This window comes from Pagrus major, chromosome 19 (assembly GCF_040436345.1).
Source record: "Pagrus major chromosome 19, Pma_NU_1.0".
Taxonomy (NCBI): Eukaryota; Metazoa; Chordata; class Actinopteri; order Spariformes; family Sparidae; genus Pagrus; species Pagrus major.
Genome location: NC_133233.1, coordinates 26,932,139 through 26,951,002, shown reverse-complemented (window position 1 = coordinate 26,951,002; position 18,864 = coordinate 26,932,139). Strand labels below are relative to the sequence as shown.

At 45.2% G+C, this 18,864-nt stretch overlaps 1 protein-coding gene across 1 annotated transcript; it reads left to right on the top strand.

Annotated features, from left to right (window-relative positions):
• The first annotated feature begins 784 nt into the window (after window positions 1-784).
• Window positions 785-18,725, top strand: LOC141014228 (uncharacterized). Its single transcript, XM_073487939.1, has 11 exons — window positions 785-985; window positions 5,165-5,870; window positions 7,272-7,424; window positions 9,953-10,160; window positions 12,185-13,282; window positions 13,442-13,785; window positions 13,887-14,052; window positions 14,744-14,855; window positions 15,121-15,241; window positions 16,365-16,668; window positions 17,897-18,725. The coding sequence occupies exons 2-11, from the start codon at window positions 5,184-5,186 to the stop codon at window positions 18,049-18,051; spliced, it is 3,348 nt and encodes a 1,115-aa protein (XP_073344040.1). The 5' UTR covers window positions 785-985; window positions 5,165-5,183; the 3' UTR covers window positions 18,052-18,725.
• The last annotated feature ends 139 nt before the right edge of the window (window positions 18,726-18,864 follow it).

Here is an 18,864-nt window from a genome sequence, read left to right as displayed (position 1 = left end):
TATTGTTCTTTTTACTCCACTACATTTATTTAAGTATAATATTTGCCTCTAAAATGTAGTGGAGTGGAAGTGTAAAGCAGCAGAAAATGGAAATACTCAAGTAAAATACATCAAAATTGTACTTAAGTACTTAAATAAATGTACTCAGTTACATTCCATCACTGTGCATTACACTGTAACGGAGCCAGTCTGCGTAAAGAGCAGATACTGATCTTTAAACCTGACACACACTAACTGTTGTCGTTGTAACGAGGTATTTGTATGTTGTGGTACTCGAGTACACAGAGTAACGGTGTGCACTCCTCGTGCAGCAGCAGCAGCAGCAGCAGCAGCGGTGGCCTGGGCTCGGTCCTCCTGAGCTCTGAGTGGTGCTGTCTCGCCTCTGCCCTCTTATGAAAACTGCCTTCCATTGCGTTTCTCCAGCAGCGGACTAACCAGGCCCCTCGCAGCCGCTGCACGGTGGCCCCGAGCCGGGCTGATTCCCAGCGCAGAGCCGGCAGGTGTGACGGCGGTGGTTCACCGGAGACCGGCGGCCGACGGGAGCCCCCCTCCCCTCCTCCCCTCCCCGCGCCTGGGTGCTGGATTCACGGTGCGCTCCGCGGGGAAAGCCCGGGCTGTGCGATGATCTCCGAATCAAAGTGCGACACACGCAGCAGCCCGTGCGCATCATAACCGGGCCCGTCTCGCACCGCAACTTTGCGTTTGTGCGTCCCTGCAGGGGCTGAAGGCTCCGCACGGAGGGGAGGCTGCCGGGTTATTGTCTGGGGGGGAGGGAGGGAGGGGGAGGGCGACGCGCACTCCACCACAGCTCCTGCGCTGTCAGACGAGGAAGTGAGGCTTCACACACGCCCATTTCAGCCTGTCGACCCTGCTGAAAAAGCCCAGAGCCGCTCATCAGATAACAGCAGCACACTTCGCCAACATGCGGCCGCTGTCGGATGGACCTCACCGGGGCTGAGCTGCAGGACGACGCCGATCTCCGAGGGTAGGTGACCGCAGAGCTTTACGCACAGCGCGTCCGTGACGATCCCCCAAAATGTTGTGATCGTGAGACTTCTCCTCTGAGAAGGCCTGGCTCCATCTTTTTTTTTTTTTTTGATAGTCACATGCATGATCTCTGGCCTAACTGTCACCGACGTGTATTGTGACTCATGAGCGTGAACTGACGCGGCCACAGTCAGTGAGCGAGCTGCGGGCCAGATGTCAGCATCTGCCCCGCCACGCGTGGAGTGGCACCTGCTTGCGTGGTGATGTTGCGTGAATTTTAGCCCCCGATCAAACCACGAAACCTGCGTTTGATGAGGATTCCTGAAGACTTGCAGTGTGGAGACAACTCAGAGGGAGTTACACTGTGTCACATCTGGATATTCCTCATTTTAACTGCTTTCTATCGATTATTTGAGGACAAATTCACATAGAAACATGATCGATTAACTGATTTGTTGATGCACAGGAATAATTTAGCTTACAATCAACTGTTTGAGGCTTTTTTAGTGCAGAAATGTGAAAGAATCGCTGGTTTAGTTCGTCAAATGTGAAGATTTTATGATTTTCTCATGTTTTTATCAACAGGTTTGGATTGTTGGTCAGATAGACTATGATCGATTTATCATCTGACTGATATTATCGTCTGATATCGGCTTATTACAGATGTATAGACATCAGTTTATGTGTCACCAGATAAGAAAACTAATGTTTGTACAAGTAAATATAAACTTTATCCTACAGGTCGACTCCAAAAGCTTCTCTGTTGATTATTAACGGACAAACTTTACAACATTTAAACAGAAACATGATCGATTAACTGACTCGTTGATGCACAGACATAATTTGGCAACAATTTTGCGTACGATTTAATAATTTAAGGCTTTTTTTAGTGCAGACATGACAAAGAATCGCTGGGTTTATTTTGTCTTTCTCATGTTTTTGTCAACAGGTTTGTGATTGTTGCTCAGATAAAAATAGACATCTGACTGATTCATCAGCTGTCAGTCGATGTCGGGCTGTGACAGATATCTGGGTATCGGTTTAGGTGTCACCAGATATGAAAACTAATGTTTGTTTGTGTGTATATCTGATATTTTTTGACTTCCTAATATTGATATCGGGCCAAAACAACAGACATTTAAAACGTCTCCATGAGCTTTGAGAACTTCTGATTGCTCTCCGAACCAGATCGTAATCGATTCATTGTGAAAATAAGTGATAGTTTCAGTTTTAATTGCTATAATATTTGCACTTGTGTTGGTTATCAGTGTTGTAAAAATACTGAAAGTCATGCTTAAGTAAAGATAATGTGTTATATTACAGTCAAAAGTCTTAAAGTATCTGATATTAAATGTACTTAAGTATTAAAAGTTAACGCAAATTACACATAAACTTTAAACTACGAGTCGACTCCAAAACTACAACATTTACACATAAACATGATCCATTAACTGACTTGTTGATGCACAGAAATAATGTGGTAACAGTTTTGTTCCTGATTGTTTGATTGTTGGTCAGATAGAAATACTGGAGTCAGATCGATATATGTTGTCGGTCGATGTCGGCGGATCATCACAGATGTGTTGACATCAGTGTCCTGATGTTGCCAGATATGAAAACTCCTCGTTAACGATCATAATGCAGAAAAAGACGCTCGGTTAATTCAGAATAATCAAACTACAAGTGAAGTTTCACGTTTTAGTCTGTCGTTAAACTGTCAGATATCCCGCCTCTGTTACATATTCTGTCACAGGTGTTTGATAACTGAATCTGAGGGATCATTGCAATAAAATGTGTGTACGTCGATATTTATCCATTTTTTTACCTTCTGATATTAGTATCGGCCCAAAAATCAAGTATCTGACACTTAAAACGTCTCCGTGAGCTTTGAGAACTTGTGATTGCTCTCGTTTACAGATCGAACCAGATCACCATCGATTTATTGTGAAAATAAGCGTTAGATTAATCAATAATGAAAACAATCATTAGTTTCAGATATGGCCTTAAAATAATATCCCAATATTTTTAGGAAATATCGCGATACACGATATATACCTCGATATTTTGAAATACATGTTTGGACGAGGCGACAAAATCAAACGTCACAATATTTTTGGCAACAGTATTGTCGAGATGATTGTTGGAACTTAAATAAAATATAAACACAATGAGATTTCTGATCAGTAATCATCAGTAATGTGGATTTAATGACTTAGTGTGTAAAGACAAGTGTTAGAACAAGTAGAGCAGTTAGAAAATGACATCATTTTACTGTAATGAGCCTTTAAAACCAGGAAAACACAACACTTACGTTACATCACAGTAACAATGTAGTATTAATATATTTCTCAGCCCTATAACTGATGTTTTTTAAAGATTGCAGCTCTGAAATAAATAATAAATACCATAAACTCAACATTCAGTCACAGCTCAGACTGCTGCAGTGACATCAGGAGGTAAAAGTGAGCTCGCATCATTATAAATCGTGATTAAAGTCCCTGTAGGATGATGTTTCAGGTGTCGGCTCACATTAGCTGCTGCCATGGCTCCGACCCAAAACACTCGTCTGAAGGTAACAGTGACGTCTCGTGTGTCAGCCGGTCTTTAGCGTGTTGCCATCAGAGGATCCGTCTCCCCGTCGTGACCTCCAAACAGCACGTTCAGTCCACCACCGTCGACAAACACTGATGTTAGTCGTCTGTGCTCAGTGTGGATTTTATCCTCAGGTGTGGACTCTCAGTCAATATGTTTCTTTGCTCCTCGACAGGTGTAAGATAATATTTGTAAGCTGGCTGATGTTAGAAAGTCGCCCACCCAGAAAAAAGCCTCAAATGTTTTAATTATTTGTCTTTTTGACAGTTAACTGCTCAATTAATTGACTTGACTTTAAGATATAATCTGTTCTGCGTTTAAATGTCTGAAATCGACCAGACCTTTGTTTTGTACGTTGTTGGGTTGTGAACTTAAATTATGTTCAAACTCAGAGAAACCCACAAGTTTCCTCGAGGTAAAGGTGCGTTTCATTTGCTCACCTGTCGCTATAACTTCCAGGAGAGAGTCAGAGAGGGAGGGAGGGAGTCGGGAACGAGACTAACGACATCCGACTCTTTTCTTCAGGCGCGGTCACTTTACAAACGCCTTGGAAAAGCCTGTTTTCATACGTCAGATCAAATGTAATTAATTAAAAAAGGCTGTGTGATATTTCAGCCTCTGAAAACTGCCACAAAAACACAAACTCAACGACGTGATTGGTCGATACCACTCAGACGAGAGCGCTAACTGCTAACGCTAACCTGAGCGAACCGAAGTCTCGTCCCTGTCGTATACAAACATTTCTTCTTCGTTCTTTTTTAACGTATACGCAGTGATGAAAATGTAATTAAATACATTTACTCAAGTACTCTACTTAAGTACAATTGTGATGCTGAGGAGTTAAAAAGTACAAGATTTGCCTCCAAAATGTCGACGAGTGAAAGTGTGAAGTCGCAGAAAATGAAAATACTCAAGTAAAGTACATCGAAAGTACAGGTTACATGTTGCATCAGAGCCAAAGTAGAGTAAAGTAATCTATTTTATCGACCATCAGATAAAAACACTGACTCCTATAATAAAACACGCTGAATATTGGATCCGATAATCAGTGGAGCCATAGTACACAGTGATGGAATGTAACTAAGTACATTTACTCAAGTACTGTACTAAAGAACACTTTCAGGTACCTGTACTTTACTTGAGTATTTCCATTTTCTGCTACTTTATACTTCCACTCCACTACATTGTAGAGGCAAATATTGTACTTTTTACTCTTACTTTAGTTACTAGTCACTTTGCAGATTACAATCTGCATCAGATCCAAAGTATCTCATTTTTAAATTTATGTATTTTGTAGGAAATCAGTAAAAAAAACACTGGTTCTGATTCAACAGCTGTTCCTCCACACTGATCAGTTGTGTTGTGATCAGCTGTGTTGTGATCAGCTGTGTTGTGATCAGCTGTGTTGTGATCAGCTGTGTTGTGATCAGTCTGTGTTGTGATCAGTCTGTGTTGTGATCAGCTGTGTTGTGATCAGTCTGTGTTGTGATCAGCTGTGTTGTGTTCAGTCTGTGTTGTGATCAGCTGTGTCGTGATCAGCTGTGTTGTGATCAGCTGTGTTGTGATCAGTCTGTGTGTGCTTCAGTGTGTTACAGTGTTGAAGGATGGACAAGGAGCTGCTTCGTCAGAGCCAATCAGAGCACGGCGAGGCCACCAATGGGACCAGCCCTCAGGCTTCCACCACGCCGGACGCCACCACCCCCACCACCCCCACCCCTCCTCGGCTCACCCCCAACCCCATGCTCCTGGACTCCCCAGCGCCCACGCTGACGCCCACCACCTCCTCCCCTCCTCCCCCTCTCACCCCTGCTCCCTCCGTCTCAGCGGCCCACGGCCCGAAGGTGGCGGCGGCGACGGCGACGGCCGGCGCTCCGTCTCCTCACATCCTCGTCCCCGCTCCACCTAAACTCACCTCCACCGCAACCCCCGCCCTCCGCACGTACTCTCGCCCGATCCTCCCCTCCCCGACGGGCGTCTCCAAAACATCTCCTCCCACACAAACTTCCACCTCCACCTCTCTTCTCCCTCCTTCCTCCTCCTCCTCCTCCTCCTCCTCCTCGTCCTCCTCCTCTTCTTCTTGTCCTGTTGTAGCCAGCACCACCTCATCCCTCCTCTCCTCCTCCTCCTCCTCCTCCTCCTCTTCCTCCTCTTCTTCTGCAATGCACAGCAGCACCACCACATCAACCAAGACCTCCACCAGCCTGACCAACGGGAACACAAGGCCTGTATCAACGCCGACCTCCACGCCCATCACGCCCTTCCACACACCAGCCAGTCCACCTGGCAGACAGGTAACAGACACACACACACACACACACAACAGGAGTTTAACTCAGGACACACACACACCGGTCTGATTAAACGAAAACAGTTAGCTTAGCTTAGCTTTGCATAAAGACTGGAAACAGAGGGAAACTGCTAGCCTGGCTCTGTTGAAAGATAACAAGATCCACCTACCAGCACCTGTAAAACGGAAAAATCAACAAATTATATGTTGTTTCTTTATTCTGTACAAAGTTTAGGTTCTGGACTTCTGCTTTTATACTTTAATTGTCAAACTGTTCCTTTAATTTTGTCCATCTGCTTCAAAAACAACAAAACACTGAACCATTTTCCAAGAAGGGAAGAAGTTTGTTTCACTTCACCGTCTATGTTTCTGGATGGATTGTCTTCAGATTCTTAGAGGGAACATTTTAAAGTCCTGTGTCACACTGGGTCAGAGTCAAAGAGCTGAAAGAGCTGTGCTTAAAGGAAAAGTTCACCCAAACATTCAGTCAGTATCTCCTCCCGTTGCCACCAAACATTTCTGGAGCTTCACAGCAAAACAGCTCTGCAGCATTCTGCTAAACAGCTGAAGCAGCTGAAAACAACAACGTCCGCTGTAATGAAAGTCTACTGAAGCCCGGAGATCCCAAACTGATTCACAAAGACGTCATTTACACCCTCGACCTGATGTGCGGTCGAGCTTGTACACCCACTTCAGGCGGCGTGCAGCTAGATATCTGTCAACATGTTATTTACAGTGTGGCTCATCAACATGTTCAGGAAGGGACAGGAAATAAGAAATAAGAAATAATCCATCTGTGGACACGTTGCCTCGGTTTTTGTACGCGCAGAAATCCAGCGTCCTGCACTGTTATCAGCTGGGACTGTCAACAATAGCCCTCTAATCTGGTTTAACTGGTTTTCTGGCGTTTTGTTCTGGAGTCATCTCGAGTGTGACGCTCGATAAATGTAACATAAAACAGTTTAAAAGGATGATGTTATTCTGTAAGTCACATGGCTGATTGGTGAACTGTATCAAAGGAAACCACCTCCTCTGTGATGAGGGAAAGGAAGCCGACCATGTGACGGTGAGTAGAACTGAAAACAGGGTGAACCGGAGCAGAGCGGGAAAACGATGATTATTCAGTATTTGTTCTGAATCCAGTTGGTTCCTGCTCGTTTCACATCCTGCTTCTAATGAAACAGGATATGTAAATGGGGATGCTTTGCCTAGATGCTATCTAAGATATGCAAGAGGCGTGGTCAGCAATACTGCCAGCCAATCGGTGAAGAGGACCGGGTGGTTTGCAGTTACATTAATGAACTTTAACATGAATATGGATTTCGTGGAGTTTTGCAGAATGTTTTTTTTAAGATGATGTTCTCGCTCTGAACCTCTTCCTGATGTCTCCTCCTTTCTGTTCCAGGTATCACAGGCTCATCCTGCTGGCACACCTGGTCTTGTGCGAGCCAATCAGAGCCTCTCCCCCGTCAGGCAGAGGGTATCCCAGCAGACATTGCTCCTAGGGAAAGGTCTCAAAGGGTCTGGCCAGGACCAGGTGCTGCTCCGAGCTCAGATGGTAAACACAGATACGCTCACATTTACATAGATTTATAGGCTTAATCTGCTGCGAGCAACGGCCGGCTCAGAGAGCAGCAGTATTAAAATGAGACGAGGCAGGGAGAGTGAAGGTCAGAGGCATGATGCATTCAGGTTCTGTAGGGAATACAGACGCTGTCAGCTTCATGTCAGTGTTTAAAGCTCAGAAACATCGTTGTACATCAATGTATGATAATATAATATTTTGTATTTAAATACAGTATGTAGACTCTGACAATGAGGATAATAGAAGAAGAAATTAATTCATCCTCAAAGGCCGAGAACACTTATTATATCCCGTCATTTTGTTTTTCCTGCCATGAATTTACCAGACAGACAGAAGAGGTTTAGTTTTCTCATTTTAAAAGATTCACTTGAATGTTTTAGACTTTCATATAAAGTTTTATCTACATCTGACCTCTCCTCAGCAAGTCACAGCTATTTATTATGATGTTATCCTTCATAATTCACTTACAGACCAAGTAGACGTGTCCATTAAAAACTTCAGAGAGCAAAAAGAAAGTCATTAAATCATAACAGAGAAATATATTATCCATTAAACATAAAAATCAAAAGTAGCTTGGATACAACCGTCAATCCTGCAGAACAAGATGGCGTAATCACGTTCACTACGGAGCCCCTGAAGGCCCAAACAAGGCGTGCGATACCACTGAAACTCCTCTTTACATGACTTTTTAAAGCACATGGTTAATATTAGCAGCTCAAAAATTATTTAACATTTAAAACAGTCGCTATTTTTATATATGAAGATTAAAGGAGCACTGTGTAGTTTTATAGAAGAAATTCAAACTCTGAATTTTAATATTTACAATATTAATGAGGACAACAACACAAACTTGTTTCCACCAGTGAATAAACGAGCTGCTCTCAGAGGAAAATAAGGTCCCAGAACACTGTTTGAAGCTAGAAAGGTGGCAGGGTCCGCCACATACAAACAGAGTAATGACATTGTGTACTAAATACTTGATAATCGATCTTCAGAAGTGCGGCTGAGTGAAATGAGCAGAGAGGAGAGTCTGTTTGTTTAATCCAGTGAGCTGACCTCCCGACAGACGAGTGACACAGTGATGAAGACAGTTAAAACTCCTCGTTACTGATTCACAGATGAGCAGAAGTGTCGAAGGGACGGCTGGAAAACATTAAAACACGTGAAACAGTTTTTAAAAAACGGTGTTATAGATCAGAAGAGATAAAGAAAAGGGACCAGATTCAGAGTGGAGGTGGTTTTGAGTCGTCTCCGGTGCTTGAACATGATTACACCGTGCTCTCCTCTGTTTGTCTCCTCCTCTGTTTATTCTCTCGTCTTCCTTCCTGCAGCTGATTCTTACGTCTGCTATGCGACCTGCCTTGTCCTCCTCTTCCTCCTCTTCCTCCTCCTCCTCCTCTTCCTCCTCTCCCACTTCCTCTAACCCCGCCTCCGCTCAGGTGAGCAGCCAAGCTAATCCGACTTTTTCCTGTGTGCACGTTTGACTGTTCGCTGAGCTCCTCCCCCTCAGTTACTGTCGCACAACTGTCAAACTAAGTTTAGAAACAGTTGGTGCTTGTTGAGCCTGACAGATACATCAGATATTAGCCTATAACAGATGTCTCACTATCAGCGTATATTTTGCATAATGCAATTAAGAAGATAATGCAGAAAAAGATGCTTGAGCTAACGTATAATTACTACATTTCCAGTGACGTTTATAGTGTCGGTGAGCTGCTATTTAAGGGGAAAGCGATGCGTGTTTCAGAATCCCCGTCTTTACAGGAAACAACCACCTCCACGCTACGAACCCAAACAAGTTAGCTACCGTTACCTTTTCTTTTCATGCCAGGCCTCACCTTGAACACGTTCCCCCTGACACCACTTTGCAGGGTCACCCACGCTGCATCCTGGGTTTTGCACCACCCGAGACGACTGCTATTGATTTAAAGAAATACGAACAAGCTGAAGAGTTTTTGTCCTGCTCGACAGAAACATTCATGGACTTTCAAGCCCTTAGAGCTGTTAGCTAAGTAGGCTAAGCTGTAATAATCATGTTAGTAGTATTCACTCGATAAAGTCGCTAACTTAGACCTTCACAGATGAAAGATACAAAGCACCCTGCTATCTTGGAAAACGCTGGTTGCAGTTAGCAGACAGGCTGACTGTTTTCTGGAGTAAACTTTCCCAAATCCAACAGAAAGACAAAGCTGTAAATGTTAAACTCTCTGTTGGTCCTTCACTACACATGCTAATGATTGCAGCTCACGTTAGAGCAGATAAACACTGTTAAATCCACAACGCGACTCTTTAAATAACTCTCTCTCTCTTCAGCTCCATGTCTGCTGCTTCAACACGTCCAGAGATCCAAAGCTTGATAAACCTGCTTGCTACAGATGCTTGGCTCTTATTGGACAGTCGATGTTTGGGGGGGGAGTTTAGCGAACACCTTGACTCAAAGCCTGGAGGTTTAACGATGTGTTTGAGATCTAACTGAACATCTTCCTCTGTCTCCCCTCCAGCTCCAGAGTCTCACCCTGAGGCCTCCTCCCCCAGGAGCCCTCACCATCCCCCCCTCCCTCCGCCTCAAGCCCTCCTCCTCAGTCCCGCCCCCCCTCTCTCGCCCTCACGCCCCCCTCTTCCCGCCTCTCAGGCCGCGACCGCAGCCCAGCACCACGGCAACGGAGAGCCCGACCACGCCCAGCCGCCACCTCTCCGTCCCACCTCCAAGTAGGTCCCAGAGGAGCTCACAGGGTGTGATGATGGTGCTCGTCACTGTCGGCTTTATTTAGGTTTCACATGAGTCAATTACTTTTATTTCTAGTGTTTTACATTATCATTATTGTTATTGTTATTATACTTTTGCTTTGCTACCAAAAAGCTGAAAATATTTAAAGGGCTCAGCTCAAACAACACTTCAGTCCCACCTTCAAAATAAAACTGTGGATATATAAAACCAATATAAACAAGCAGAGGGTGTTGATGGGTAGCAGACTTCCTCCTCAGGTAACCTGATCCACTCGTACAGTACTCCTCCGGGTGTTCGTGTTGTGCAGAGAGCCGAGTCATAATTGGTTCGTCAGTTTGTGCAGCAATTATCTTTAATCTCATCCAGTCACAAGAACAAGGAGAAGAAAACGTGCAGTAAGCTGCGAGTAATGTTGTCATCTTCAATTATTCAATCAATCGACTGATCGAAGAGCCCGATGAGACGTTTTCAGATTTTTCTTGTTTTTGTGATTATTTTGGAGCATTTTTGCAGTTATAAGCCAAAATACTGCAAAGACAGTAATGAGCGGATGAGGAAGAAAATGTATGAAGTCTCCCACCAGACTCAAACTGGGGTACTGTAAAAAAAAAAATTGTTTATTGTTGTAGTTAGCACGTTGAAACGTTTCACTCTGATCAATATGTTGGTCAGAAGTTGTGAAAAAAAGGGGCATTATGCAGTTTTGGAAAAGAAATTCAAGCTCAGGAAGTTAAAATGTACAATATTAATGAGGTGATGACACAAACTCAGAAATAGTTATTTAACATGTTTCCATCAGTGAATAAACGAGCTGTTCTCAGAGGAAAATAAGGTCCCAGAACACTGTTTGAAGCTGGAAAGGTGGCAGGGTCCGCCACATATAAACAAAGTAAAACAAAACTACAAACTGCACCTTTAACTGTTTACATGGAGGCTGAAGAAAGTGTGTTTACATCTCACTATTCTGATGTCAATAAAGTTAAATCTTAAATTCAGTGAATTCATTCCTGTTAGTACATTTTAGAGACGGACCCACGCCGTGTCCTGGGAACAATATTTGTGTTTCTGGTTCGGTCCGTTGACCATCGAGGCGTTCAACAATCCTTAAAATTTGTTTTATATTTGATATTCAAAGTTTTATCAGCCACATTACAACACAGAAGCCCTGAGGGGCAAAGGGAGAATGTTTTTTTTTGTGCCGATCCATTTTCTAAATCTGATCTCAGTTATTTTCTCTCCTGTGTTTGTGACTTGATGTGGTGGGGAACATGTTTTTGTTTGTTTTGTTTGCGTGTGGAAATGTTCTAGTTTCTCTCGCTTTAGTTTCTTTTTTCTGACCTTAAACTATGACGTAACACAAACATGCTCATATATCAGAATATTGAATAATACGACATGTGAGGCTATAAAATGTTAATCCTTCATCCGACTTCTGATCATACACAATATTCCCCCCGTGACACTGACGGCAGATCAGCACCAAACATAACACATCGCTCGCCAAAACAAAGACACGACAGTCACGTTACATAACCTGCCATCACGTAATAGATTCACCTCGTGTTCAGACCGCAGAGAGAAACTCAAACTCACCTGGAGGAACATGGATGCATGGAAACCTTTTCTTTTCCCTCCTGAGCATTTTTTCTCCCCAAATGTTTTCACAGATGGAAAAAAAATTAAGGAACTCAGAGATTTTCCTGGCAAAACTTATTTTTCCCTCCACCAGATCACAAGTCATAAAAACAGGAGAGAAAACAGTTTAGATCAGAGGCGAATGGATGACTGGCCCCTCAGGGCTTCCGTAGACCAGCTCTGGTTCTGTCGAGCCGCTTTTATGCTGATTATTAAATATATTGGGCTCCATGTAAACAGCTAATATGAGCCTGTAAACTCAAGTATCAGCTGGATGTAGTGATCAGAATCAGGGGAAATATTTGGGTTTAAGTGTCTCCTTCAGCTTTTATTTATCGTCTTCCTCTCTCTCCATCTTCTCCTCCCTCAGCTCTTTACTCTCCGGTCCGAGCCGTCCCTCTGCGGCCCAGACTTCTCTCTCCAAACGGGCACAGAGCGGCGTCGCCGAGGCAGACCTCCACCCTCCAACCGATCGCCGCTGCTCCCGGCAGTCACGCCTGTCCCATCAGCAGGCCGCTGGCCGGACTGAAGACGATGCTCGGGCCCAGCCAATCGCAGCACGGCTCTTTATCTGTGACCAACCCCATGTCCGTTTCCTCGCATCTGGAACGCTCGCCTTCGGCAGCGAGGCAGCTGCAGATCATCGCCCTCTCGTCGGGCCGCCAGCCGCAATCTGGCACGTTCACCCACGCTGTGCAGCCGACGCGTCCGGTTTTAGAGCCGCCCGAGCTGTCCAGCCAATCAAAGCGGAGCAGCGAAGACGCACTTCCTCTTCCTCTCAACCCCACATTGCCAAAAACCACCTCCCCTCTGCAGTCGCCTCCGTCTCTCCTGAGTCCGACATCCCCTCCGAGTCAGGCTGGTCCTCAAACTCAGACTGTGACACAGAAAGGAGACGCGAAGGAGAGCGAGGAGCAGCGAGACAGAGGACGAGGGCTGAGACAAGGAGTCAGAGAGGAGGGGAGCGTCGGTAAAGACATGACGCTGGAGAAAGATGACCAAAGAGAGAAGGTGAAGGAGGAGAAACTCTCGCCGGAGAGAGAAGGAAGCCTCGTCAGTCAGAAGGAACAGGAAGTGGAGACAGTCAGAGAGGAAGAACAGATGGAGGTGATGGAGGAGGGCCAGACCAACAGAGAGAAGGCGGAGGAGAAAAAGATGGAGGACGAGGAGGAAGGAGAGACCGCTATGGACCAGTCTGAGAACCTGACCGGTCAGATTCTCCATCAGTACCGGAACAAGGATCCCTCCCCGACACCTGAGACCGTTAAAGACTCTGCCGTGGAACCAAAACCAGTCCTGGGTCTCATTTCAGCCCCAGTTCCAGTCCCAGTAACTGTCCCAGTACCAGCTCCGGTCCCGGAGGTCTCTGTCCACAGTCAGAGGCTACCGGAGTCTCATCGGGACCTGCAGCCGGTCGGCCAGGAGGACTTCTGTGAGAACATGTCCACACAGTCTGACAACCAGTCAGGTACCTCCAGCCACACCTGTACATGCACCTGTGCTCCTTCACACACACATGAATACAGACCAGTTATCTTGTAAAGTCGTTAAGCCTGCGTATGTAAAAAGTATGTGGACACGCATGTGTTTAACAAAACGTATTGATCGCTCTCTCTCCTCCTCCCAGCCTTGTCCAGCCTCTCCTCTCAGTCTCCCCCCTCCTCGCCCTTCATCCCCCCCTCGGCAGAAAACCCTCCCCCCCTCCTGCCGGCTCAGACCGCCCACCCGACCGACCTCAGCCTGTCGCAGCACGACACGGAGAAGGTCGACAAAACGGTGGCAGGCGAGCCGCAGCACCTGGCCGGGGTCGAGACGGAGACGGAGCCCCTCGGCCAATCGGAAGACGATTTAGAGAGCTTCGGCCAATCGCTGATCAGCCACTGGGAGCCGAGGGCGTGGCCTGAGGGACGACAGGTTCTGACTCACCTGGTGGAGGGATTCGTCATCCAGGAGGGACTCCAACCGTTTCCTGTACGAACACACACACACACACACACACACACACACACACACACACAGAGACTTACAAGACAGTGTCAGATTATTTATTAACGTACCTTTTCACCGTGCAGGTGAACCGCTCGTCCCTGCTGGTTCCAGAGCAGGTGACCAAACCGCAGCAAGTCAACGGGACCAATGGGAAGGCAGCGCTGCCTGTGACGGAGACGCCGAAACAAGCTGAGCACTCGACAGATTCAGAGCAGGAGGAGGCCGGAGACACCGACGACCCCGGGAACAGTAAGAGTCTCGTGAGATGATGTCATCGATAGAAAGTGTCGCTGAAAACCACCTGGTCACAAACACACACTTAAAACGCACCATGTTTATCCACGTTTACTTAAAACATGAATCAATTAAAAAATGAATACATGAAATGAAAACAGGAATATGAATTTCTGTTGCATTTTCTACATCAATTAATGCCAAAATATATTGTTTAAATATCCATTTGGTGCATTTAAAGGCGCAACATTTATTAATTGAGCCATTAATCATTTTTGTATTTAAGTTGATTTTGGTGGTTTCAGTCTTCTGTATAAAACTGATATTTTGGGGGATTTGGACAGACGGACAGCAGTTTTCACTATTTTCTGACATTTTACAACCAATTGAGAAAATGATCGACAATGAAATCGTTGCTTTCAGCTCTAAACTTCTCCAAGAACAGAGAGCTGATAAGAAACAAACAGTAATCAGACGTGATCGAGTCGATGACCTGCTGACGTCCAGTTCAATAAATATCTACATTATTAAAAACAAAATGTTTTAATATTTACACACAACGAGCTTTTCTCTCTGTTGGATCTCGTCATGTTTCACCGGTTTCTCCTCGTTCTCCCAGATAAACTAACACGTTCGTCTCTGTTGCAGCTCCACTTTGTGCATCTTTAGAAAAAGACTAACGCCTTGTGTTGTGTCTCTGGTGCAGGGTCGGCCCACAGGGACCGGACGGTGCTGCACTGTCAGTTCTGTGGGAAGAGAGGACACGCACACAACTTCATGCGGTCCAAACGCTTCTGCTCCACTTCCTGTGCTCGCGGGTGAGGCCTGATTTCATTGGCTCGATCGTACTGTGTGAACTTAAGACACTGTTTCTGAAATGCAGCAGCCGTGCTGACAGGATGTGGTGTGTGTGGGTGTGTGTGTGTGTTTGTGTGTGTGGGCGTGTGTGTGTGTGTGTGTTTGTGTGTGTGTGGAGACACAGGTGTTAGAAACAGATACGAGTGTGAATCAAAGCAGCAGAAAGAGGAAACACAACATCAAACATCTCTGTCTGTCTGTCTGTCCTTCCTCTCCCTCTGGCAGGTTTAACGTTCGCCTGACGAAGCGTCTGCGAGCTCTGAGCGCCGGCAGTCGCTCGGAGAGGCCCCGCCCGGCTCTGAACAGGGCGGAGTCTGTTCCCGGGAAACCTCTGTTACTGCGGCTGGTAGGGACAGTGAACTAACCACACGCTGAAAACACTAATAAGAAACCTCACTGCACCGACGACTGGAGTGAACTCGCTCCACTGATTAAATTCAAACTTCCTTCGAACTGCTCAATTTGTCCAACCGACAGTCCGAAGATATTAAATTCACCACATCTGCATCTCCTCTTAAACTGAGGATGCACAAGTGATCAGGTTCCACCCACAGAAAACAACTTAAAGTCTTTTTTAAGCATGTTTAAATGTATAATTATCCCAGATATTTCCCCTGACTGTTAAACACTCACCTGCTGAAGACTTCTTACTCCACTCTTCTGTCGTCCACCTGCCGGCTCAGTATATTACAAAAAGTCATATTTTTTACCAAACTGGAGCTGATTATACTGATTACACCTCCATCCTCTTACACAGGTGTTAACGAGCACCGGTGGCTCATGGGATGTGAAGTTTGGAGGGTTGTTTGGAAGCCATTTTGTTTCATTTGAAGAAGTCACAACAGACAGAAAAGATTACACGCTGTCTGATCTCCATGTGGTTCACTGTGTTGTAAATGACATGTTTGTGCTCTGCTAACCTGCCAATGTTGGCAGCAGGTGTCTGTGAACACACTGTCATTATCTAGCTACACCATCACCAGACTCCCTTGAAAAATTACTCAATTTAGTGAGTTGTTGAGTTGGAGAAACTTTATAAACTTTGTCAAACGCTCTCTCTGACAAATTCCTAAATATTTGGGGCTTCTCATGAATTCAGCAAATGTTTTACATTAAGTTCTTCATTTCTTTGTGTCTCGTGTGTATTTGCATATAGAGCGAGGACACATCTTTCCTCCTTTTCAAAACATGGTGCCTACATTACCCACAATGCAACACACGGAGTGACATCACTGAAGGCAATGTGCATGCAGCTTCTCCTGGGGCCACAAAAGGCTTTATACTACTTTTTTCACATATTTTAAACATGCTTTAATGTGTAAAATTGGTGGAGTTGCCCTTTAAGAATCAAACATTCACGAGGCTGCATCCTGAAGTATTAAAGTAATGACGGATGAACTCACCTGTCCTCTTAACTCACCTCTTCTGTCCACGACTCAGAGCTCAGTCCGTCTTTCTTCTCCCCGCAGCCTCGTGATCTCTGGAGTGCCGGTCGGCGAGAGAAGGAGGGGAAGGAGAAGGTGGCGGCGGCAGAAGATGAGGAGGAGGAGGAAGAGGAGGACATGGAGGGAGGAGGAGAGGAGGAAGACGATGATGGCGGAGAGGAGGATCCCGCCGTTGCCATGACAGCCAGGATGGAGCGACGGGCTGCACGGAGAGCGAGGAGGGCGTCGGCTCCCGCTTTGACCACCTCTATGCCCACGACCACCTTCAAACCCGCCCCGTCCCAGTGGAGCGTGGAGGAAGTGACCGCCTTCATACACACACTGCCAGGTGAACCTGAACGTTACCACACACGAGGAGGTGATAAACAAAGACGCCATTCAGATTCTTTGGAGCTGGCAGCCCGGGTTAACACGTCAGCTTGATTTATAGAAACGCTCGAGCGTCTTAATCGTCAGCAGATGACGGGGGGTCGAGCACAGCTCCGCTCATCTAATTAAGTGTTTCGCAAAGCGCTGAAATCAACCGCTGGGTGAGGTAACGTGCATACTTTTAACCGCCATCTGTCATCGCTGTGAAACATCTGGAGGAAAAACAAAACACAGAGAAACTTTGGTGTCGTTCCCAAACTCAAATCTGTCAAAATCCCAAAGTTCATTTCAGAAACGTAGATGATTCTATTGTGAACGTTCGTGAAGGTTTGAGGAGGATTATTAGTTACAAAACAATCATCAGAGTGTTTTACTGAACCTGCATCTTCACAGAATGACAGAAAAAGTTCAGAGTGATGTATAATGCTTTAGATTAGCCTCCACAGAGCTCCTCATGCTGTCCCCTGAGCAGAAACATGTCCCGAAGACGTCTTTTCAACGTCTGTGACGACGTCTGGAGAGGCAGAACCAGTCTTTTTGACGTCCTCACAGGGTTCAAAGCTAAAGTGTCACTTCAGACTTCTCTTCAGCTTCAGTCAGACGTCTAAAGAACTTAATGTGGTTCAGAATTAAAGTTTTACTTAATGCAGCAAAATCTACAGGCTGGATTCAAACGCTGAGCCTCGACCTCAGTGGTCTGAATGAGGTGTGCAGACTAAACGTCACCATCAGCCACACGACACGTGTTCTGGCCCGGTCCTGGTTCGTGCAGTCGATGGGGAGTGCTCCCCCTAGAGGCCTGGAGCAGTGCTGATGTGGCGACTCGATGTGCTGCGTTCTTCTGTTAAATTAGTTTTTGTGTTTTGTGTGTTTTTGACTTTGCATCATTTCTGTATTTGCAGGTTTTTCCTAATATAAATGTTTCAGGCTGCTGCAGGGCGTTGTGCTGTGTTGTGTATTCAGTTGTGTTTTGTGTATTTGCAGTTTATTTAGTATATTACACGTATGTTGTCTTAATTTGCTCGTGTTTTGTATATTTGTACGTTTAAAATAAGGTCCCAGAACACTGTTTGAAGCTAGAAAGGTGGCAGGGTCCGCCATATATAAACACAGTAAAACAGTATACATAGTAAAACTACAGACTGCTCCTTTAACAGTCTCCATGTCTCTGTGTGGTTGTGTTTCAGGCTGCAGTGACGTGGCGGAGGCTTTCCGGCTGCAGGAGATCGACGGCCAGGCTCTGCTGCTGCTGACCGAGGACCACCTGATGACCAGCATGAACATCAAACTGGGGCCGGCGCTCAAGATCTGCGCTCACATCAACTCCCTGAAGAACCAATGAGAGCGAAGAACAGACAGACGACAGAAATAAAGAGAAACAAGGAAGACAGGCAATAAAGAAGTGAGAGAAAACAGAGAAACGGAGGAAGATCACGGAGAGGTTACGAAAAAAACAAAAGCTGACACCAAGGATGACAGAACAAAGTCACAAAAAGAGATTCACGGTAATTTATGAGATTATAAATCGAGGTGTGGCCTTAGACGGGAGCAGAGGAGCTGTGCAGGAGACACCGGAGTCCAGAAGAAATTTCATCCGTTTTGGGCCCTCTGACTGTAGCAGGAGAGCTGGGGGGGTTTTTGTAACTTTGTGTACATTTTACATGCAGCTGGAGAGTGTAAATTTGAAGCTATTTCATGAAGGATTTTGAACATTTAATATATAAAATTTGTCTATTTAGTTTTTTTAGAACGTGACGTCAATGACAAATCTATCCAGTAGCTAACATAACCGGTGTGTGTAAAAAAAATAATAAAAAAATAACAATAACGATGATGATACGTAGACTTTGTAAGTGATTAATGAAAGTTTAATGTTTTATATCACTATATTCTGGACAAAAACATGTCTGTGGATTAAAAAAAAGTCACTATCAGGGTAGAGACTGGTGTCTTTAATCGTCACATTTTTATGGTATCCTGCTTGAAATTATTTAATAAATGAATAATTAATCAAAACGGCTGATTAATCTTGTTGCTTGGGGTGAAATGAGAAGATTTTTGGATGTGTGAGGGTGGAGGAGCGACCAGCAGAGGGCCACAGAGAGACAGGTGAGAGAAATCTGTGTTTTATAAACCAAACCGATCTGAATTCATG